General features: G+C 44.1%; 1 protein-coding gene and 1 long non-coding RNA gene across 4 annotated transcripts in view; one reads left to right on the forward strand and one right to left on the reverse strand.

The window, feature by feature from the left end:
- Positions 1-24,555, reverse strand: part of C18H1orf185 (chromosome 18 C1orf185 homolog) — a 61,726-nt gene that overhangs the window by 34,602 nt on the left and 2,569 nt on the right. Inside the window, exons 2-3 of one of the 3 annotated variants that reach the window (XM_029046435.2) lie at positions 22,770-22,804; positions 22,294-22,453 (exon numbers count right to left, since the gene is read on the reverse strand). In XM_029046435.2, the coding sequence (XP_028902268.1) occupies positions 22,294-22,396 (103 nt within the window). In that variant the 5' untranslated portion in view covers positions 22,397-22,453; positions 22,770-22,804. Of the gene's footprint in view, positions 1-4,372; positions 4,466-22,293; positions 22,454-22,769; positions 22,822-24,555 lie in introns of those variants that run through there. The other 2 variants (XM_029046436.2, XM_029046438.1) reach the window with 2 other exon arrangements.
- Positions 1,785-10,573, forward strand: LOC103170167. The gene is made up of 2 exons (XR_485997.3): positions 1,785-1,840; positions 9,816-10,573. It is a non-coding gene; the product is annotated as an uncharacterized LOC103170167 (long non-coding RNA).

The following is a 24,555-nucleotide window of genomic DNA, read 5'->3' on the forward strand; positions in this document are numbered from 1 at the left end:
TCCATATCGGGAATTAATTTATTTATATTGATGCCTGTCTCCCCCTCTAGACAGTAAGCTCTTTCTAGGCAGGGAATATATCTACCAACTCTGTTACACTGTTATATTGTACTCTCCCAAGCGCTTAGTACTGTGCTTTGCACAGTGAGCTCTCCATACATCCAAATGATTGATCGATTGACAAAGTGCTACTTGGTTGGTTTGAACTTCACGGTTTAAAGAAGCAGCGTCGCTTAGTGGAAAGAGCCCGGGCTTGGGAGTCACAGGTCATGGGTTCGAATCCCAGCTCTGCCACTTGTCAGCTGTGTGACTGTGGGCGAGTCACTTCACTTCTCTGTGCCTCGGTTACCTCATCTGTAAAATGGGGATTAACTGTGAGCCTTATGTGGGACAACCTGATTACCCTGTATCTCCCCCAGCGCTTAGAACAGTGCTCTGCACATAGTAAGCGCTTAACAAATACCAGCATTATTATTATTATTATTATTATCATCTGTAAAATGGGAATTAAGACTGTGAGCCTCACGTGGGACAATCTGAAGACCCCGTATCTACCCCAGCGCTTAGAACAGTGCTCTGCACATAGCAAGCGCTTAACAACTACCAAATTATTATCATTATTATTTGATTTCTGGAGAATTTTTCGTGTTCAGGTCGACTTTCCCCAATCGATCGCCTCATCCACATTTGTGTTTTTGGCTTTGCAACGGATTGTCCACAAGATGGAGCCCTGGTTAATATGTTTACAAAAAAGTTGTGCCGTCCAAAGCGCTAAGCGACAAAGTGGCTTCTACACGTTGCGTCCAGTAAAGTTGGCACGTGGTTCCAATCTGACAACCACCCCCTGGGTGCCAGGTCTCCTGCAAAGACCGGGGGGCTGGGGGGGTCTAGTGGATAGAGTTCAAGCCTGGGAGTCGGAGGATCTGGGTACAAATCCAGCTCTGCCACTCGTCTGTTGTGTGACCTTGGGAAAGTCACTTTCATTCATTCATTCATCCATTCAATAGTATTTATTGAGCTCTTACTAGGTGCAGAGCACTGTACCAAGCGCTTGGAATGGACAGTTCGGCACCAGATAGAGACCATCCCTGCCCAGTGCCGGGCTCACAGTCTAATCGGTGGAGATGGCAGAGCAAAACAGAACGAAACGAAAGCAAGACGACATTATCACGGTAAATAGAATCAAGAGGATGTATACCTCATTAACAAAATAAATAGGGTACTTCTCTGTGCCTCAGTTACCTCATCCGTGAAATGGATATTAAAAGCGTGAGCCCCATGTGGAACACGGACTGTGTCCAACCTGATTATCTTACACCTCAGGGCTCAGTTCAGTGCCTGGCAGATAGTAAGCGCTTAACGAACATCACAGGTGGCTTAATGGACAGGATGCAGGCCTGGGAGTCAGGAGATCTGAGTTCTAATCTCAGCTTTGCCGCTTTTTTTATGGTATCTGTTAAGCGCTTTCTATGAACCAGTGGCTTTTCTAAACGCTGGGGCCTCTACCTACAAGGGGTAGGTAAAGATTGGGCACAGTCCCTGCCCCACGTGGAGCTCACGGTCTTAATCTCTCCTTTCAGAGAGGTAACTGAGGCTCAGAGAAGTGAAGAAAGTTGCCCAACGTCACCCACCAGACAGGTGGCAGGGCCGGGATTCAAACCCAGGTCCTTCTGCCTCCCAGGCCTGGGCTTTCTCCACTAGGCCACGCTGCTTCCTAAATTGTTGTCAGAGTTGTTGACCTGGGGACTGGAGCCCAGGCTGCGATTGGCCGGTGCCATTCGTGGAAGCCTTGCCCACACAGGAGCAAGGAGGGACGAAGCTCTGCGAGTGCCATGGCCCGGTGAGTCCTCTCCACTCTGAGATTGGGGGCTGTCGGAGGGGAGAGGTCTTTGCCCACACACCCAGCAAGCTCCCAGGGGGAGGAGGGGAAGGTGGGGGCGGAGGATGGAGGCAGCCGGGGGACCCAGGAGACCAAGGCAAGAAGAACAAGATGAACCAAAGGGAGACTGAAAGGGGAAGAGGAAGGACAGAGAGAGGAAACAAACAGAATAGAAAGACAAAGGGCGAAAGCCATAGCTCCACCTAAGAGCTGAGGAACATCAGGAAAGAGGAGCGTGATTTAGAGACTTCAGGAAAGGTGGGCAGAAAGAGAGGGGGAGGAGGAAGAAAAATACACTGAGAAGCAACATGGCCTAGTGAACAGGGCACGGGCCTGGGCATCAGAAGGGTCTGGGTTCTAATCCCACCTCTGCCACTTGTCTGCTGTGTGACCTTGGGCAAGTCTCTTAACTTCGTTATGCCTCAGTTACCTTATCTGAAAAATGAAGATTAAGATTGTAAACCCCACGTGGGATAGAGACCACAGTGCCCCAACTGCTTTGCTTGCATCGACCCCAGCACTTAGAACAATGACTCGCACATAGTAAGTGCTTAATAAATACCATTATTATTAACACAATGTCTTACTCTGGAAAATAATAATAATAATGGTATTTTTAAAGAACTTACTATGTGTTGAGTACGGTGCTAAACATTTAAATGGATACAAGGCAATCAGACACAGTCCCTCTTCCATATGGGGTTCACAGCCTTAAGCGGGAGGGAGAGCGGCTATTTTATCCCCATTTTAAAATGAGGAAACTGGGGCACAGGGAAGGTAAGCAATTTGTCCAAAGCCACCCAGCAGGCAGATGGGGCAGCCGGGGTTAGAACCCAAGTGTCCTGACTCCCAATCCTGAGCTCTTTCCCCTAGACCACACTGCTTTTCCAATACCTTGCATTTATACTATTAGTTAATAAAATGTGTGCAGAACATGTTACAAATAGAAAGTTGCATATAAATGTGGAACCCTAAATAACCCAGCAGTCAAACACATGCACTGTGGAGATGGAACTGTGGAGAGAAGCAGCGTGGCCTAACGGATAGAGCACGGGCCTGGGAGTCAGAAGGACCTGGGTTCTAATCCCGGCTCTGCCCCTTGTCTGTTGGGTGACCTTGGGCAACTCACTTAACTTCTCTGTGCCTCAGCTACCTTGCCTGTAAAATGGGGATTAAGACTGTGAGCCCTATGTGGGACAGGGACTGTGTCCAACCTGATTGGCTTGTATCTACTCCGGTGCTTAGGACAGTGCCCGGCACAGAGTAAGTGTGTAACAAATACCATAATTATTATTGTTATTGTAGGTATTATTAGTAGTAATATTAACTCCCACCTAGGTACAATGCAACCAAGAAAGGGGCAGTTCTTTGTGTGTGGGGGTGTGTGTCTGTGTTTGTGAGTGCGAGTACAAAACCCATTGACACTGCTCCACTTTTGATTCATCACTGGACATCCGAAAGAGCAGTTACTGTGCTGCTGGAAAGATTTCACGCCCTTCTCAACTCTGAGGACTTGAAATATATTCCTTCTGGCTGGACTCAATCAGCGATGTTTACCGCACGCTTACTGTGTGCAGAACGTTGTCCTACGCCCCTGGGAGAGTAGAATATAACAGAGTTGGAAATTGCAGATGGTCTATTTCTAGTCCCACTGAATAACGGACAAATATTGATTTAGAGGCGGTCACATGCTTGTTGTGGGACAGTGTCATTTTGCGGTGTTTTTTTTTTTTCAGCCGCAATTAATGCAAAGCGGAGCCGAAGTAGTTGTAACACATGTGCAGAATATTAACAGGAAACAATTTGGAACTCTAGTGGTATCCTGTAGGATATGAGTTCCCCATTTAGATATGCGTTGATTTATGGGCGACTATTTATATCAGATAATGTGGTAATTGTGGCATTATCATTACTGGATTTTCCTCTAACCCCTAGAAAGAACTGCCATTTAAATTGCACCTAAAAAGCAAAACATAAATAGAAAAAAGTTCAAATAACACTTCGTTTAAGCTCTTAGATAGTTTTAGCTGTCACCTTTGGTAATGCTGGGGTGATGGTATATATTTAGGTCACGCCTAAGTTAAAAAATAGAAAACGAAGGTTTTTAAAGTCTCCTTAACATCATGCGTCCGTGAAATTCAAAAGTCTATATAATAGCTAGGGATGCAAGGTAGGCCAATTAAACACTTATACACATTTTGATTCGGGTATTTAACTGAGGGTTCAATTAGCATCTCAAAATTTCCATTACTGTAAGATTTGCATTTCCTTTTCTTGACCTTTTTTTAAAAGCTAAGAAAAAAACCACTAACTTCATAATTGTTATATTGCACAAGACTTGAGCAACAGTTGTGAAACGCCATAGCAACAAATCTTAGAACTTAAACATTTTGATTGTCCCTGAGAAAAATTTATAAACCCAGATCCCCCATCTGCATCTTGCATCCACACTGTCGGGAAATTAAGAAATATCCTTCCTCCACATACACCTACCTGGAGTTCTGGTTGGCATTTGGACATAGAGAGTGATTTGGGTGAAAAGATGTCAAAATCATTTTTTGAAATTTCATTTTCTCTCTCTTCCATTCAGAAATCAATCGATCGATCGTATTTACTGAGCACTTTCTGTATGCAGAGTGTTTGGGATAGTACAACACATCAGAGTTGGTAGGCAGGTTCCCTGCCCACAGTGAGCTTAAAGGCTAGAGGGGAAGATAGACAATACTATAAATAAATAAATTATGGATATGAACATAAGTGCTCTGGGCCTAAGGGAGGGGTGAATAAAGGGTGCAAATCTAAGTGCAAAAATAGTTTCTAAGATTTCCTTCACGTTTGTAAAAAGGAAAAACACGACGATTCATAGTGCCACTCTAGGTTATTCACTGTAAAAGTTGACTAGCAGAAAGATGGATGCTGTGGGCAGCTATAAGAAGGGCAACAGGGTGGACATTAGTGAACGTTAGCTGGATCTACCAACCCTGTAACACTGTACTCTCCCAAGAGCTTAGTACTGTGCTCTGCACACAGTAAGCGCTCAATAAATACCACTGGTTGAGAAGCGGAGAGGCCTAGTGGCTAGAGCATGGGCCTGGTAGTCCAAAGGACCTTGTAATGATAATAATAATAATAACTGAGGTAAGGCACTGTACTAAGAGCTGGGGTAGATAAAGGTAATCAGATCTGGAGTAGACAGAAATTTATCAGATTGGACACAGTCCCTATCCCTCATGGGGCTCACAATCTAAATTGGAGGGAGGAGGATTTAATCTCCATTTTACTGATGAGGTAACTGAGGCACCGAGAAGTGAAATGACTTGCCCAAGGTCACCCAGGAAACAAGTGGCAGAGCCGGTATTAGAACCCAGATCCTTCTGACTCCCCGGCCGAGGCTCTTTCCACTAGGTCATGCTGCTTCCCAGCAGAGTGACTGTACGTTGGTTGATTTGACTTTCACTTTGAGGTCGAGGGGTCCTGGAATAAATCTATTTGAGGGGTAACTATCTTCGGTGGGAAATCCGGCAGCCAGATTGGGTGGTGGCCTAGAGTCACACTGAGTCCTACACTCAGAATGCTTGCACAGCGTTCACGTGGCAAAAACAAAGTGCGAGGGCGACGTAAGGCATACCGAAAACAGGCCTGAAAATTCAACGGTAGCATTGTGGAAAATCACAGAAAGGAAAGCATTTATAACAGGGGCTGCTGAACAACAGAGAGGCGTTGAGCTTGTATCCCTGATGCAGTTTGCCACAAAGACCTGTTGTGGTCTGTTCCTCCTAACCTCCGTAGCTTACCAGCCCATCTGTGGATCTTATATATAGATTTGTGTGTGTTTTTGTGTGTTTGTTTGTCTTTCGTATTGGAAGCTGGTCAATGAGAGACCAATGGTCCCAACCACACCATGCACATACAAAGATCGTCCTGTGTTAAGCTGTCACTGGCTCTGGGAGTTGGGGGAGGGAGGGAGTTTTGAAGATTTTCAAGATGGGGTGCTGTGGTGTGGACTGAAAATGTGGAATGCTTCGCGAATGCGCCTCTCACTCTTGATTCAGTCCTACACAGGCTATTGTCTGCCGGGCATCATGCTTTAGATGCCTCACCGCCAACTCAGGCCGAGCATGAATTAACTCTTTTCTTGCGCCGTTTCATCCCACCCCTGCATCCTGAAACCTTTTCATTCATTTATGTATTCATTTCATCGTATTCACTGAGTGCTTACTGTGTGTGCAGAGCACTGTACTAAGAGCTTGGAAGACTACAATATAACAATGAACACATTCCCTGCCTGCAACGAGCTTACAGTCTAGAAGGGAAACAGACGTTAATATAATAATAATGTTGGTATTGGTTAAGCGCTTACTATGTGCAGAGCACTGTTCTAAGCGCTGGGGTAGATACAGGGTAATCAGGTTGTCCCACGTGAGGTTCACAGTTAATCCCCATTTTACAGATGAGGTTACTGAGGCACAGAGAAGTGAAGTGACTTGCCCGCAGTCACACAGCTGACAAGTGGCAGAGCCGGGAGTCAAACCCATGACCTCTGACTCCGAAGCCCAGGCTCTTTCCACTGAGCCACGCTGCTTATATATGAAAGCTTTCAGAGATTAAAATCACACCTCCTCCCAGAGGCCTTCCCTGATTAAGCCCTCGTTTCCCTGGCTCCCTCTCCCCTGTGCGTCATCTGTGCACCTGGTTCTCTGACCTTACGGCATTTGGCATTCACCCTACCCTCATCCCCACAGCACTTAAGGGTATTACTATAAATTATATATCATAAATGATTTATTTACATCACTGTTTGTCTCCCCTCCTAGACCGTAAGCTCGCTGTGGGCAGGGAATGTGTCTTCCAACTCTGTTGTAATGTGCCCTCCCAAGCCTCAGTACGGTGTTCCGCAAACAGTAAGTGTTCAATAAATACCACTGATAGATTGATCGGTTAGTGATTCTTCACAGTCCTCTATCTAGATCCAATCCAGTCAGTCACATGTTCTTCGTCTGAGCAAATTTTCTTCTTTCCTCTCTCTCTCTTAAAGTCACCACACTCATCCGTGTTCTCAGAGCTAAATTTTCATATCTCGTTCTTGGTCACTTTCTGCCTCCTCCCAACAATAACTTTCCACCTTTTGGCATACCCAGGGCAAGCTTGAATCGCTTTAAAATTCCACCTCAAAAATTGTCTTTCTTCCTCCCCCATTTTGACCTTGCCTACGCCCCTACCTTGTACTCACCTCTATCAAACTTCATTCTGATTTAGTCGTCATTTCTCTTAACACAGCAAACTCATTTTTAATTCAAAAGCAAATCTCCAGGGTGTTAGCCCCTGGCTAGACTGAATATCATGTGCAGACTAAAAGAGGATATTTTCTGTTCATCTCCCAAGTTGTGATCTTCGAGAAAGAATTGACCCATGGATTATGAATAGTTTTGAAAATGTCAAAATGAACGCTTCTATTTCTACTTGAATCTCTTTGTACTATTTCTCATTTAAAAAAAACCAAAAATGCTATGTCGTGCTTAATTTATAAGATTTATTGCCGTTTAGAGAGTGAATGGGTGTCCTTATAAATGTGAATTTTTGTTCTTTGGAAATGCTAATTATGTGAAGCAGTGGGTCCTGATGGATACAGGCACATAGTCCTGGCAGCCAGAAGGACCTGGGTTCTAATCCCAGCTCCGCTACTTGTCCGCTGTGTGACCTTGTTCAAGTCTCTTAACTTCCCTATGCCTCAGTTACCTCATCTGTAAAATGGGGATTAAGACTGTGAGCCCCACGTAGGACAGGGACTGTACCAACATGATTTGCTTGTATCTACCCCAACGCTTAGAACAGTGCCTGGAACATAGTAAGCGCTTAAGAAATACCATTAAGAAAAGATTTAGTGTTATTTTGCTGTGTCTATATGTTTTAGGTTGGGCTGTAGCAAACCTTATCCATCAATCAGTAATATTTATTGAATTCCTACTATGTGCAGAGAACTTTACTAAACACTTTGAGAGTATAGTATCAGGAAAAAATATTATCCCTGCCTTCAATTCACTTGCAATTCAACCAGAAATTTGCTTGTATTCACCCCAGCACTTAGTACAGTGCCTGGCACAAAGTAAGCACTTAAATACCGTAATTATTATTATTTTTATTACAATACAACAGAGCTGGTTGCCCACAATGAGCTTACGGTCCAGAGGGGGAGACAGACATCAATAAAAACAAATCATTTATAATGTGTAATTTAAAAATATATACCTACTCTCCCAAGAGCTTAGTATAGTGCTCTGAGCATAGTAATTACTCAATAAATACTACTGAGTGATTGAATGATCGACTGTCATGTGTGGGGGGGGGTTACGTGTGTCTCGGTACTTAGCACAATGGCCTACAACCAAAGTCGATACTCCATCAGCGTCACTGATGACTCTGATGGCCAGAACAGGGGAAGTTTCTGGGCAGGTGTCAGTGGGCGCGGTCTTCCCTCCTCCCAATCTTTCCTATCACATGGATTAGGAAAGGAAGAGGAAATTAGCCTGGCAAGCCAGGCGGGAAGGGATTGACTAAATCCACGGCAGAAACAAGACCCTGTTTTCCTGAATGGATTTTGAAACGTCGAGCCGTCTCTTCTGGATTTTTCAAAACAAAATTCATAAAGAAAAGCCAATATTCCAACACTCACCTGCTCCCCTTCACCAAAAACAGGCCTTTTCCTAAAAAATTGAGGAGAGTGCTTGTCGAGCATTACCTGTGAATTCCGTACCTATGTAGATGATGAGGTTCTCGGGATGGGGGGGGTGTTTAATTGTATTTGCTAAGCCCTGATTGTGTGACAAACACTGTTCTAAGTGCTGGGGTAGAGAAAAGGCAATCAGATGTGTCTCCATAGGATTCAAAGGCTAAATCAGAGGGAGGAGGGTTGAATCCCCATTTTACAGATGAGGTAACAGGTGCAGAGAATTTAGGTGACTCACCCAAGGTTGTAAAGCAGACAAGAGCTGGAATTAGAACCCAGGTCCTCTGACTCCCAGGCCCTTGCTCTTTCTACTAGGCCATGCTCCTTTTCAAGTTCATATATTAGGAAGATCAGAAGACAGTCAATATTGAGTCAGAGTCTTTATCAGATCCAGAAGAGGTAAGGGACGATAGGGTGCTCCTCCGTCAAGTGAAATGAGGAACCCAGGTAGTAGTTATACCAGAGCTCTGTGATATTGAGTACATTTTATCTGATGGTCCCAAGCCCCCGCTGTTAGGTTCTTTCCCTCAAACCAAGCACCAAAATGAATGGAGAAGGTTCCCAAAAGCGGCTTGTTTTGTATCTGTAATGAACATTGTGAAATGACAGCTGTGGTTTACTGCTTCCCAAAGCAGATTCTTTTCGGCTTAAATTGCTGTAGAAAGTTCTGGGCTTATTCATAATGGCAACTGGGGGGCGGGGAGGGGGGGGAGGAAGAAAGCTATGAAAATATGACAAAGGATGCTGGCTTCTAACAACATGAAAATAGAATCACAATTGCCGCCCATTGGCATGCGCATTCTTTTTTTTTATGGTATTTGTTAAGCGCTTATTATGTGCCAGGCACTGTATTAGATACAAGCTAATCCAGTTGGGCAAAGTCCATGTCCCAAATGGGGCACACAGTCTCAATCCCCATTTTACGAATGAGGGCACTGAGGCATGAAGAAAGAAGTGACTTTCCCAAGGTCCCACAGCAACCAAGTAACAGAGGGGGGATTAGAACCCAGTTCCTTCTGACTTCATGGCCTGTGCTCGATCCACTAGGCCCTGCTTCTTCAGTGTGTGCTTCCTTCAATTTATGCAGCCCAAATTCTCCAAACTGAAAATCTTTTTATTTTATAAATTATTGCTGAATCCATGTCAGAAAGAGGAATGCCCGGACAAGCAATGAGGCTAACGTTTTCTCTCTAATGATGAATTAAACTACAGGTGGAAGCCAGACGGAACCCATTTGTGATGTGCTGAGGTATGGTTTGCAGAGCTCTCTGTAGGAAGTAGTCCAGCAGGGTGCCGATGCAAACATCTGACCTTCGGTTCCTGATGAATGCCTTCGTGCAAGGTGGCATTGCGGTGCAGAACAGAAGAGATCAGGAAGGGGAAACGTTGAGTGAAGAAGAAGAAATCTTAGCTGTGCAAACCCTCCTCCAGGAGAAAGGACTTCAAGCACTGCTCTCTGCCCAACTTCAGTATCACTGAGCTGAGTGGAGGGAATACCCATGCATCAATCTTTTCAGCATCCTGGAGATATTGATGTACTTGCCTATCTGGTTTAGCTACACATACAAGTTTCCACCAACAAGCAAAATAAAACTCTGGAATTACAGAAGTTCTGTGTTGTTTGATGGGCAGGCCAGGATTCTGATATTAATTCAGTGAAAAATACACCTTAAGCATTCTTGTGACTCTCACTGGACTGTCAAGATGTATGGCAAGAGGTAACTGGACAGTAGGTCCAAAGTGTCTTTTTTCCATATTAGATTTTTTGACAATAATTAATAACCGTGATATTTGTTAAGCACGTAACAAATGGGCCGGGGACTGTCAGTTCTTAATAGAACAGTTGGAGAGTTCCAAAGTAGATTCACTGTGAAAATATACCTTGTAAAATTACTTGAATCAAAAGTTTAAGAATTGTCTTGGTTCTGAAACATGCAGAATATTACTGGTAATAAATAGACAAGATGAGGTGAAACTTGCAAAAAAAAATGAAACGCCATAAAAGAAGAACAAAAATTTAAAACTGGCAGTTTGCTGCACACAGCTAAATGTTTTAAATAAAAACATACTTGCTTTGCATTAGTCGAATCAGTGAGGGATGATGAGTTTTTTCCTTCATAAATATCTCTGTCAAATGTCATGATCAGTAGAACATTTTCATTTCTTCCTTCGGTGAAAAATCAGCAGGGAATTGTGCGACAAACAACAAAGGGACTTGGAATAGCAAGAAAAAGAGGCTGAAACGAGCCTTTTTGGAGTTGGAAATCTCTCGATGATCAACTCAACCTTCACTTTCCTGACTTAGACCTAAACTGGAAGTCTCCAGGACATTAAGGAAGCAGTAGAAGCAATTTATTTTGCGTTGGCCGGTGAAGAGAGCATTGCCTTGCTGGGCTCCGCCATGCCAGCAGGGGTAGTTAATGACCCCAGGATGAACAGTAGCAGGAGAAATCCTAAAAATCCTAAAAGAACACCTAGCTAACATGATTGACAAAGAGGGCCAAGAGCTAGCCATTTGCCTTTTTTATAATGGCACCTGTTAAGCGCTTACTATGCGCCAGGCACCGCAGTAGATACAGGTTAATCAAGTTGTCCAATCTGATTACTTTGTATCTACCCTAACACTTAGAACAGTGCCTGGCGCACCGTAAGTGCTTAACGAATACCATAAAAAAAGTTGGACACAGGGCATGTCCTACGTGGAGTTCACGTTAATATTAATATTATCGGGAAGCAGCGTGGCTCAGTGGAAAGAGCCTGGGCTTCGGAGTCAGAGGTCATGGGTTCGACTCCCGGCTCCGCCGCTTGTCAGCTGTGTGACTGTGGGCAAGTCACTTCACTTCTCTGTGCCTCAGTTACCTCATCTGTAAGATGGGGATTAACTGTGAGCCTCACGTGGGACAACCTGATGACCCTGGATCTCCCCCAGGGCTTAGAACAGTGCTCTGCACATAGTAAGCGCTTAACAAATGCCAACATTATTATTAATTATGTTTAGTAATTATAATAATAATAAATACTGTTGATTGATTGATCCCTAGCAGAACTCCATCCAGCAGCTGTAGGAAGTTTGGGCACCCTTACTTTCTGTTTCCAGCTAAACTCAACTCTCCTTTTGCCTCTAGAGGCTTTTTTGGGAAGCAAACTTTATTTTTCCAAAATGATCTTACAGATTTGGTCCTTGGGCAGGTGAAGTCTACTCTACCAGCTGACCCAATCTTCCTGAGGCGATAGCTGTGGAAGCTGATCTAGTTCCACCCAAGTCAGACATTTTAAAGCACTGAGCTTTTTCTCCCAAAATATATCAAGCTTCCCCTTAACCACTGAGCCACAAGCAGGGTTGTAATGGGGAAGAATGTCAAATTAGCATTCTGGGACCCTCCTCCTCTTCCTGTCTACCTCTTGAGACTCCTCCTCCTCCTGGAGCTCCAATCAGTGCTATGGAGGAAGATTATAAACTTTTTGGCCTGCAAGGCATTTGTAGCTTTCAGATCTCCCCTTCTGGTTCCTCTGGGTCCCCCCGATACCCACAGTTTGAGGTTCCCTTCCTCGTCAGACTCCTAGGTGATGCTAGAAAGGCCCTAGGTTCTCATTCTGCCTCCAGTCTACAGTCTGGGGCCTTCTCCTCTGGCCCCAGCTCCCCCTCCCCCACAAAGAACACCGTGTCTCTTCGGAGAACAGAAAGACCACGTCCCTCCAGAAACCGACTGTTTCGTCACCAAAATCAAGAATTTCAAATTCCACAAGCAAACGTTTGCTTGGAGCAGGGGTCAGTAGAGGGACAAAAATGCCAGGAGTGGAAGACACATCTAAAGGAAAATCCATGTGTTAACCAACTGATGGCATTGTAAGATCTTCCACTAGATAGGGAGCTCCTTCAAGACAGGGATCATGTCCGCCAACTCCATCATATTGTACTCTCTCAAGCACCCAGTACGTCATCAGTGGCAATTACTGAGTGCTTACTTTGTGCGGAACACCGTACGTGCTTGGAGAGTACAATACAACAGGGTTGGTAGGCACCTTTCCTGCCCACAACGAGCTTACAGTCTAGCGGGTTGCTCTGTATGCAGTAGACACTCAATAAACACCTCTGATTGATTGATCGGCATGGGAAATTTTAAATGAAAAGTTAAAAAAAAGGAATATCTCTTTGACAAGGGTATCCCTCAGTGAGACAGACAATAAATAGATGGGGGTAAGTTTTTGATGGCACCAGAAATTTGTACTCTACAATTACTTTTGCGGATTTTGTTTACATTCCCTAAAGAGAGTGAAGGGCCAAATTTTCTGGAATGAAATGTGCTGAGACCCCACCTCTACATTGGCCTGATTCAGCCCCTGGTCCTAAGTGAGAAGGGGGAAACCCTTCCCCCTCCCTTCTCTGGAGGTGTCCATCAGCCCCTGAACCCAACTATTAGGGAAGGAGATTTCACCCAGCTGTAGGTCAGTCCTTGTCCTGGTGAGGCTCCAGCTCCCTCAAACCTTTTTTTTTAATGTTATTTGTTAAATGTTTACTATGTGCCAAGCACTGTACTAAGCACTGGACTATATACAAGCTAATCAAGTTGGACACGGTCCCTGTTCCTCACGTGGCTCATAGTCTTAGTCCCCATTTTACAGATGAGGGAACTGAGGCCCAGAGAAGTCAAGTCCAGGTCACATAGCAAACAAGTGGCGGAGTCAGGATTAGAACCCAGGACCTTCTGACTCCCAGGCCTAGGCTCTGTCCACTAGACCATTCTGCTTCTCCCTGTTTTATGATGGGACAGTACTGCCTGTCCCTGTTTGGGAATCAGGGCCCACACTTGGGGGAACAGCTAGAAAGGCGAACAGCAGATGTTAGTTACCAGAAGCAGGAGGAGACCTCCATCCCCCCACTCATGGCACACGAGATCAGAGACACTGGAAACACTGCTGAAAATGCCAGATCATTTTCCTATTGAATTTTCAGGAGTCAAACGCATTTCCTTGTTGGTCAGTTGATCCCAAAAGAATTCTCCTTAGAATCTCTGGCTTGGGTGGGGAAGGTCTCCGGAGAAGCAGCATGGCTTAATGGAAAGAGCCTGGGCTTCGGAGTCAGAGGTCATGGGTTCTACTCCCGGCTCTGCCACTTGTCAGCTGTGTGACTGTGGGCAAGTCACTTCACTTCTCTGTGCCTCAGTTACCTCATCTGTAAAATGGGGATTAACTGTGAGCCTCACGTGGGACAAACTGATTACCCTGTAACTACCCCAGCACTTAGAACAGTGCTCGGCATGTAGTAAGTGCTTACCAAATACCAACATTATTATTATTATAGGTAACCAAAGAAAGGACTCTAGCTGCTCAGAGGAGCTAACCTCAGTCACCATGTCTATAAACTCATCTCTAGACTTTAAACTCGTCTCTAGATTGAGAACTCATCTGTCGACTGTAAACTCACTGTGGGCAGGGAACGTGTCTACCAACTCTGTTATACTGTACTCTCCCAAGCGCCGAGTACAGTGCTCTGCACACAGCGCTCAAAAAATACAGTCAATCGATGGATTGATTGTATTTCCTGCAGATCTGGGTGTGCATAAATTTCCTCATGATCTTCCTTGGGCGTTATCATCCTAAACGCAGAGGGTCTTCTGGAGCTAAGGTTCAGGAAATCTGGGATACCCAGGAAGCAGATTTAAAACAGCACGAGGGACTGCAGAAAGCAAGGACAACAGCACCTCCTAGAGCGCTTTCCACATTCATCCAGCGTGGAAAGGATGGTCAGTTTTGACTCAGTCTCTTCAGCCGCTCCCACCCTTGGATAAAACTATCGCCATCAATGGCGTCATCTTTGAACCAGAAGGACAGCTATATATAGCCTAGGGAACACTAGAGCCCTGTGCTCCAACCTAGTGGGAAGACTGATTCTCCACTCGCAGTTCTCTGACAGTCCATGGTCACTTCATGGAGGAGAGAATTGGGTAAATACATGCATTTTAAAGAGCCAAAGCACCTATTAAGCATGAAAATGTGAAAAACTGTCATTTTGCGGCACCCTTGGAGTTGAATCTTTATCATTCACTCGCTACTGTGTAATCAAATGACTGTAAAGTAAAAGGTAATATTTGGCCTGCTAAATAACCACTGATTTGAAGTGCAACCTCACACTCAATTTGTAAAAATGCTTTAGTCTAATACTGCTATAGAACAGAAGCCTAGAAAATGTTGGAGTGTTCTATTCCTCATTAGAGCTGAACATGAAATAAACATAATTCAGAACTGGAAAAGTAAGAAATATGAGGAAATTGCAGCCTAGATTTTGAAGTGTCCCTTCTTAACGAAAGATTTATAATCATTTTGAGGGTTGATAAAAATTGGGGGAGCATCAACACGCTCCCCACAATAAAAGGTGAAAACGGGATATAAAAGATTCCAGGTAACCCAAGAAACTGCAACCGAATTAAGTTTCGGTGCTTTTCGATATTTCAAAATCTCTAGACTGTAAGCTCGCTGTGGACAGGGAACGAGTCTACCGACTCTGTTGCTCTGTACTCTCCCAAGTGCTTAGCGCAGTTCTTTCCATAGAGTCAGTGATCAATTGATTGATCGATTGATTCCAGGATTAACCCTCACCTTCCACACTCCCAGAAGCAGGTTGTTTGGCTGGGTGCCAGCTGTGCCTTCTAGAGTGGCCCCTTCCCTATGGCTGGCTGGGTCAATCAGTCCATCAAATCGTAGCCAATTCCATCGTGTATTTAGACTAGTACCGGGGCAACCTGTTTTCTGATTTCATGAATGTTACATGGTTCTTGTACTCTATAATCAATCAATCAATCGCTGGTATTTAGCGTTTACGGGATGCAGAGCACTGTACTAAGCACTAGGAGAGTTCAGTACAACAGAGCTGGTTGACACATTCCCTGCCCAGTTAGTCAGTGGTGTTCGCTGAGTGTTTCCTGTTAGTGGAGCGCTGTACTAAGCACTCGGGACAGAGCGATCCCTGACTGCAAGGAGCTTACAGTCTTTAGAGGAAGACAGTCTTCTCTTTGGGCCTAATCACAGACCCCCCTGCCCACAGAACACGGGAGAAGATATTCAAGTATGAAGGCTTTGAGCAAGGATAGCTTTAACTTGCAAACCTAGAGGCACTTTTATAAATTAAAATATGATTGTAGACAATTGTGCTGTGCTCTTACAAGCACTTGTGCACATGGTAAGTCCTCAATAAATACCAGTGACTGAGTGATTGATTATAGAGTATAAGAACCATGTAACATTCATTAAATCGCAAAACTAGTCACACCAGCACTATTCTGAATACACAGTGGAATTGGCTAAGATTTGAAAAAAATGCAAATATGAGTAATACTGTACACTATTCAGTGGCAGGGACTTGGTACACACCCACACATACAAAGACACATTTCTATATGAGTGTGTATCTATGCCTGTATTATGTAGTGATTGTCCTCTTCTTCCTCATTAAAAACATTTATTAAACTTTTGTTGGGAGCTTGAGGGACACACAGAACTCTCAGATAAAATAATAATGATAATGATAGTATTTGTTAAGCGCTTACCACGTGCCAAGCACTGTTCTAAGTTCTGGGGTAGATACAAGCTAATCAGGTTGGACACAGTCTCTATCCCTCATGAGGGTCACAGTCTTAATCCCCAATCCCTAAACACCCAGAGAAGTGAAACGACTTGCCCAAGGTCACACAGCAGACAAGTGGAGGAGCTGGGATTAGAACCCAGGTCCTCTGATTCCCAGGCCTGTGATCTCTCCACTAGGCCCTGCTATTTCTTGCAGGCAAATGGAAAAGACAAATAGAAACAGACAGCTGAGTATAAAATAAGTAAAAGAGGGTGAAAATAGGCATAAATACTAGATACAGGTAGATAAGTAAATGCATAGCAAGAACAACAAATATGTAGGGTTTTTTAAAATGGACTATGGTATAGAGTTAAGCGTTTAACATTGTGCCAGACGCTTTCCTAAATGCTGGGGTAGATAAAAGTTATTCAGGTTGGTCACAGTCCCTGCCCACATGGGGCTCGGTCTTTAACCCCATTTTACCGATGAGGTAACCGAGGTCCAGAGAAGAGAAGTGACTTGCCCAAAGTCACCCAGCAGACAAATGACGGAGACAGGATTAGAACTCAGATCCTCCTGACTCCTAGGCCCATGCTCTATCCACTAGGTCATGCTGCTTCTCGGATATTCTAGGTCCTTTATAGGGTTTTCTTTTCTTGAATCACTAAAAGTGTCTATCTAAATTGAGAACCTTAATGGCACATTCAAAAAAGACAATATCCTGAATGTGATTGGATGTGTAATCTTGGACACAGACAAACTTGCTAATATGGCAAAAGGAAAAGGTAATTTTGACAAATCAGCATAACTCGAAGCCATTTTGTTCCATAATTTCACAAGGTTACTTTGTTTCAAGTTCAGAACTGTGCCCTGTTTGGCAGTTGTGTTCATCAAATGAAGAAAGTTGCTCCCTTGGGAATCTAATGAAGAAAACCAGAGAAACCAGCAGTAAACAGAGCAAAGGTTTAAATGGATAATGGCACAAATGTGTAAGGCAGGTCACCATCTGTGATTATTCTTGAGCTGAGAATAAAGAATAAAAGTGCCCCTAGAAACGGTGAAGCAAATTCTTTCTCCCTCTCGCTCCTGGGAGGAGGTGGGGAAGGGCAGTACAGGCTGTAACCTGGTCCTGTGGACTCCAAATCTCTTGGACTCTCCCAAATGCTCAGTCCAGTGACTGTCACACAGTAAGCGCTCAATAGATTCCTTTGATTGGCTGATTGAGTGACACTAGCCACAGACCGTAGGTCTAGTGGTTAGAGCATGGGTTTGGGAGTCAAAGGTTCCTCGGTTTTAAGCCCCGGTCTACCACTTGTCTGGTGTGTGACCTTGGGCAAGTCACTTCACTTTTCTGGGCCTTGGTAATCTCATCTGTAAAATGGGGATTAAAACTGTGAGCCTCACGTGGGACAACCTGATTACAATGTATCTACCCCAGCGCTTAGAACAGTGCTCTGCACATAGTAAGTGCTTAACAAATACCAACATTATTATTCACTTCTCTGTTTCACTTTCCTCATCTATAAAATGGGGATTAAGACTGTGAGCCTTATGTGGGACAGGGACCGTGTCCAACCTGATTAGCTTGTATCTGTGCCAGCGCTTAGTTCAGTGCATGGCATGTAGTAAGCACTTAACAAATACCATAGTTATTATTATTATTATTATTATCATTATGGAGTTCAGTGAATGGGCTGAAAAATGGCAGGTGAGCTTCGGTGGGAGCCAAGGCCAGGAAGCGCTCCTGGAGAAAAGCAATGCAAACTACAACTGCGGGATGGTGGGCTCAGCACCATCTGCCACGACTCAGAAATGAGATCTCGGAGCTGTTGTTGACTCTCCTTTTAAATCGTTATTGCAGTGTGTGGCAGCAGGCAAAAGGCCAGTCTAATTCAGGACCTGGTCAGTTAGGGCACTGAAAACCAAACAAAAAGTAGAGTTTTATCACTGTGGAAATCCCATGGCACCCCAGCCCTTGGATTATTTGGTGGCATTCTTTGCCCAGGTGAGCGAGGGGGGAACATCCCACTGAGGTGAGCGGAGGTGGGATGGCCCCCTGAGGTCAGTGGGGCAAAGCTTCCTTCTGAGGACAGCCTGAAAAGAAGGGACGTTTCAGCCTGGGAAAACATCACTGAAATTACCAGAATCACAAGGAGAGGAGTGTGACTCGGACAAATTATTATAAATCATTTATATCGACGTAATAATAATAATGATGTTGGTATTTGTTAAGCGCTTACTATGTGCAGAGCACTGTTCTAAGCGCTGGGGTAGACACAGGGGAATCAGGTTGTCCCACGTGGGGCTCACAGTCTTCATCCCCATTTTACAGATGAGGGAACTGAGGCCCAGAGAAGTTAAGTGACTCGCCCACAGTCACAGAGCTGACAAGTGGCAGAGCTGGGATTCGAACTCATGACCTCTGACTCCAAAGCCCAGGCTCTTTCCACTGAGCCACGCTGCTTCTCTGACGTCTGATGTCTGTCTCCCCTTTAGACTGTAAGTTCCTTGAGGGCAGGGAAGAGAAGCAGCATGGTGTAGTGGATGGAGCGCGGGCCTGGGAGTCAGAAGGTCATGAGTTTAATCCCGGTTCCACCACTTGTCTGCTGTGTGACCTCAGGCAAGTCACTTCTCTGTACCTCAGTTACCTCATCTGTAAAAAATGGGGATTAAGAGCGTGAGCCCATTGAGGGGACAGGGACTGTGTCCAACCTGATTAACTTGTATCTACCCCAGTGTTTGGCACATAGTAAGTGCTTAACAAGTGCCATAATTATTATTATTGTGCCTACCCACTCTATTATATTGTATACTCCCAAGCGCTTAGTACAGTGATCTGCACACAGTGAGCACTCAGTATATAATAATAATAATAATAATAATGTTGGTATTTGCTAAGCGCTTACTATGTGCCGAGCACTGTTCTAAGCGCTGGGGTAGACACAGGGGAATCAGGTTGTCCCACGTGGGGCTCACAGTCTTAATCCCCATTTTACAGATGAGGTAACTGAGGCACCGAGAAGTTAAGTGACTTGCCCAAAGTCACACAGCTGACAAGTGGTAGAGCCGGGGTTCGAACCCATGACCTCTGACTCCAAAGCCCGTGCTCTATATACGATTGATTGATTAATTGATTGATTGGCTGATGTTTCACGTGGATGAAAGCATTTCAAGGGAAGCTCCGCTCACTCTCTCTTCCACCTCAGAAACAAGCGGAAGCCAAAGTAAGTGGGTGGGATGTACCACTCACCTTCACCCAAACTAGGTCAGGCTTCCTGGTTCCTGAGCCAGGCCCGAAATGGGGAAATTCAAACCCAGTCCATTCCACCCTCCCCTGCAGCAGGCTCGAGCTGGCACTGGCTAGGCATCCATTGCCAAAAAATTGAGACGGTGAGCCCCATGTGAGAAAGGGACTGTGTCCAATCTGATTATCTCATATCTACCCCAGTGCTTAGTACAGTGCTCGGAACACAGTAAGCGCTTAACAACTACCATTAAAAAAAAGACGACACTGAAGTAGAAAGCTACAAATAGGAGGATCGTCTTAAGAGAGAAGTACCACTATGTGCCAATAATAATAAGAAGAAGAAGATATATATTGTATATAATAATGTCATTATTATATATCATTAAATAATAGAGTATATAATTATCGTATTATATATCATATGTGATTATACATTATTATTATGGTATTTGTTCAGTGCTTACTATGTGCCAGGTACTGTACTGAGCGCTGGGCTGGATACAAGCAAATCAGGTTGGACATAGTCCCTTATCCCACGTGAGATGTTCTCAGTCACAGGGAGCACAGATATTGAATCCCCACTTTGCAGATGAGGGAAGTGAGGCACAGGGAAGTTAAGTGATTTGCCCAAGGTCATGCGGGGGTAAGTGGCAGAGCGAGGATTAGAACCCAGATCCCCCGACTCCCGGGCCGGTGTTTGTCCCACTAGGCCACGCTGCTTCCCTTAGACGCCACCGATCCTTAGGTCTGTACGAATCACCCCTCCATCTGTCTTCGATTCCGCCCTTCATTTCAGAGCAGTCAGGGCAGTTCCCTCGGTCAGTCCGTCTTTCACCTTGGCCAACTGGAAACAGGGTGTTTCCCCCAGCAGCAAAGTCTTTGGAATTCATTTCACCCCTGGCTCTGCCAAGAAGCTCACTTGCTGACCCACTGAGTATGATGCAAGATCTTACAGCGCAGCCTGCCGTAGCTGCTGCTCTTTTAAGTGACTTGTCTCTTTGCTTTCTTCTGCTAGAATCTAAGTTCTGTGCTTTAAATTTAAGGTTAAATGCACCCGGAGTCCTCAGGGATCTGGTGAATTTCACGACAGAAGTCAATCAGTAGCAATAGTGATGTTGAGTGCGGGGAGGGGGTTGAGCTACAGCAGAACTCTAGATGATGGTGTATTTGACTCCTCTCTTTCATTCTTTTCTAGTGGACATTCAAGACCACGGTCTGAGCATGTCTTCCAGTCGTGGTGACAGAATGAAGTCACTGGTAACCTTTAATACGTTGTTGGGGTTTTTAAAAATTTTTTTAGAACCTGGATTCTAATCTCGGCTCCACCGATCGCCTGCTCTGGGACCTTGGGCAAGTCACTTAACTCCTCAGTGCCTCAGTTGCCTCATCTGTAAAATGGGGATTGAATACCCATCTTCCCACCTTCTTGGACTGTGAGCCGCATAGGGGACAGGGACTGTGTGCCACCTGACTGACTTAGATCTACCCCTGGTCCTTGATCCAGTGCTTGACGCATGGTAAGCGCTTAACAAATATCATAAAAAAGAAGTCATTTGTAGCCTTTAATACGTTTGATTTACTTTACTATTTCCCCTATCCCCTATTTTAATGTCTGCTTCCCGCTATAGGCTGAAAACTCCTTGAGGGCAGAGTCTACCAACTCTGCTGTATTAGACTCTCCCAAGTGCTTAACACAGTAACCTATGCGTGGTAAGCACTCAATAAATATGACTGATCTACCAATCGATTAATTTATTTATTGCTTATGCTCACCCAAAGTCACCTCGAGCAGAGGATAGACGCCTCCTTGGCAGCCGGGCCTGGTACCCACAAGCTCCTCTAGACTGTCAGCTCGTTGTGGGAAGGGAATGTGTGTGTTTATTAATAATAATAATAATAATAATGTTGGTATTTGTAAAGCGCTTACTATGTGCAGAGCACTGTTCTAATAATAATAATAATAATAATGTTGGTATTTGTTTGTTAAGTACTTACTATGTGCAGAGCACTGTTCTAAGCGCTGGGGTAGATACAGGGTAATCAGGTTGTCCCAAGTGAGGCTCACAGTTAATCCCCATTTTACAGATGAGGTAACTGAGGCACAGAGAAGTGAAGTGATTGTTATATTGTACTCTCCCAAGTGCTTACTACAGGGCTCTGCAGACAGTAAGCACTCAATAAATACAACTGACTGAGAGACTTGACTCCTGATCCACATTCAACCACCACCAAATTTACTTGAATCCTCAAGTGGCTACCATCTTCCCACGCCCTTCCCCCGGGGCGACAGGTGACATAAAGTGGTAATGAGCCAGCTGGAAAAATTCAACAGAGATATTGGTTTGAATTTATTACCTGGTTATAAAATTCCATGCATATTTACACAAATAAAGCAATAATCAAATGAAGACAGATATTTGCTCCATAACTTTTCATCTGGCTGCCACGTTATTTTCCAAATGGAAAAAATGGAGTTTAGTTCAGTGTTTTGAACACATCGTGTGCTCAATACATACTCTCGATTGACTGATAGAAAATAATAATGATAATAGCATTTGTTAATCACTATGTGCCAAGGATTTTACTAAACTCTTGGGGTAGATAAAAGATAACCAAGTCCTTAAATTGGAAAAGCAAGGATAACTTAATTATCCCAGGAAGGATTACTTGATTTATTAGTAGAAAATAATAGCGATAATTGTGGCATTTGGTTTGTTTTTTTCTTTTTTTACTGGTATTTGTTAAGCACTTACTCTGTGCCAGGCACAGTACTAAGCACTGATTGTTAAGCCCTTACAATACGCCAAGCACTATACTAAGTGCTGGGGTAGATATAAGAAAATCAGGTGCTAGAATTGGTAAAGCAAGGTTAAATGACTTACCCCAGGAGATATAATTTGTTTTCCTTTCCCACCTATGACAAGCTGGAGGGATATTGTGGTTGCTCTCCTTTTTGCCTTGTTTTGCTCTTGCTTTTGAGTTCATTTGGGCCAGGTGCCCATCACGATTAAACTATGTTAAAGTGCCTGCAGACACAGGTACCTGAAACAATTAAAATGTGTATTATTCTTGCTGGGTTTTTTTAGCATCATTGCAATTTATTTTTATGGATGTAACCTGACTGCTTTAATTATGGGTGATGGGGGGGGGGATTTGTCTTGAATCTTGGGAAAAAAATGGCTCATTTTAGAAGAACTATGCTTACAGAGAACACTTCCAAAGTATTTGGGGCAAGAATGTAAAACAATATGCTAGTTACAGCTAGGCACAGCATCTAGAAGCTTCTAGGTTTTCAGGTGGGAGATCTTAAAGTGGGGACCTTGACCCTGATCATAAGTGAAAATGAAAGTTATCTTACCTATCCCACGGACTTTAATTCCTTGACTCACTGAGCTACATCAAAATGAAAATAGCAACAATTAGCAGTAAATTGGTAGAACTGGCTTTAACAGCATTTGTTGGCCACATGCATGACTCTGACAAATAACGGTTTTTTAAAAAAAGATGGGAGAACTAACTAGAGGTATTTTAATTCTGAGTTCAACATCAAGGCTGTGCTCGATATCATTTGCTACGTGGAAAGGCTTAGTCCCTGCCCCCTTCCTTCTTTCTCATTTCCCTTTTGTGTCTTTCCAACACACAGTGGTTCCATTCCTTCCTCTTAGTAACAGCATTTTCAACTTTCTGCTGCTCTTACCCCTCTTCTGACCCAGTTTCTCGATCCAGGCTTTGTCCATTAATTTTGACCTTCTAGTTTTCCTAGCCTTTATTCGCACCCCACTGTTCTCTCTGCACTGGTCTGACTTGCAGATCCATGACTAGGTTGTCTGTCTCTTTCTCGATGCCCCCATTAGTGGCCTTTGTATGCTGTTGTCCTTTTCTTTTTGACTCTTTCTTTTTTTCTGTTTTCACCCTCACCCTCTAATCCCGTAATCAAAAATGAACAAAGAAGGTATTTCGGACTGCAGCCTGAGCCCCAAAGGCCCCGGCTGAATTTCAGAGGTGAAAAATCATTTTCCAAAAATATTGTTTAGGTGCTGATTTCACTTTTTTCTACAGACACATCAAAAAGGGCTTCTCCCACCTAAGGTCCACAGAGGATGACTTTCTTTCGTTTTCATTCAGAGGGATGGAGATAGAGTAAGTGATTGTCCCCAAATCGAGGTAAACTCTGTGTCCCAGAATCTCATTCCATGCCCCAAATTCAACCTGCCCCCTTCCCCTTGAATCCCTGCAGTGTATGAAGGAGAATTTTTGTTTCTTATTACTACTTCGACTGTGTTCATGATGAAACAGAAAGTTATTGTGCCGAGCATTATCCCCTGCTGCATTCTTATGTGAAGAGAAAGTTGGTCCAAAATAACTAATGGGGTTGATGAAATAGCCAGCTGAATAAAGAGGTATTTATTCTCCCTTAAAGTATTTTAACTAACATTAAAGTGAAAAAGGGACCCTGTTGTGAACATGCTCTATCACAGCTGAGGCTATATTTCAGATTAAGTAAATGACAGTTAAAAAGTATAATGACATCGTATGCCGTATGGCTTATATGAGAATTCATATTTAGGTAACATTAATTATTAAGAAGTAGCAGTAGCCTAAATTAACTCGTGGCTATGTGGTCTTATTCTACACTCCCTTTGGACTTATTGCCGTGGAGCACAGAATCGCAGGAGTGCTGCTGATTGGGGTTCAGCTCTTGTAGGCCTGTGCTGTGGCTAGCATTTTATTCTCTCCTTGAAAACATCGCAAAAGCGGTTCAGGTTATTGAAAAATCGCCTGTTTATTTGTCTTTTAGAGCCTGGATGCTCAGTGAAGTCACCATCAGCCAGTCGATCGAATTTATAGAGTGCTTACTGTGTATCGAGCACTGCACTAAGCGCTCGGGAGAGTACGAGACAACAACAAACAGACACATTCCCTGCCCACACTAAGCTGACAGGGAGGACGGACATTAGGCATGAGGTGCTAGCTCTGCTCTGACCACCAGCTCTGGTACGGATCGTTCTTGTTGAAAATAAACCCTCCTACACGGGGGAAAGCAAAGAGCAGGATTTGGGTTCCACTGTGAATTCCCAACAGTTCTAGAAAGAAGATCACTGAGTAAAAGGCTATTGTGGCCCACACCACGTAACCGTACTGAA

Source organism: Ornithorhynchus anatinus, chromosome 18 (assembly GCF_004115215.2).
Source record: "Ornithorhynchus anatinus isolate Pmale09 chromosome 18, mOrnAna1.pri.v4, whole genome shotgun sequence".
Lineage (NCBI taxonomy): Eukaryota > Metazoa > Chordata > Mammalia > Monotremata > Ornithorhynchidae > Ornithorhynchus > Ornithorhynchus anatinus.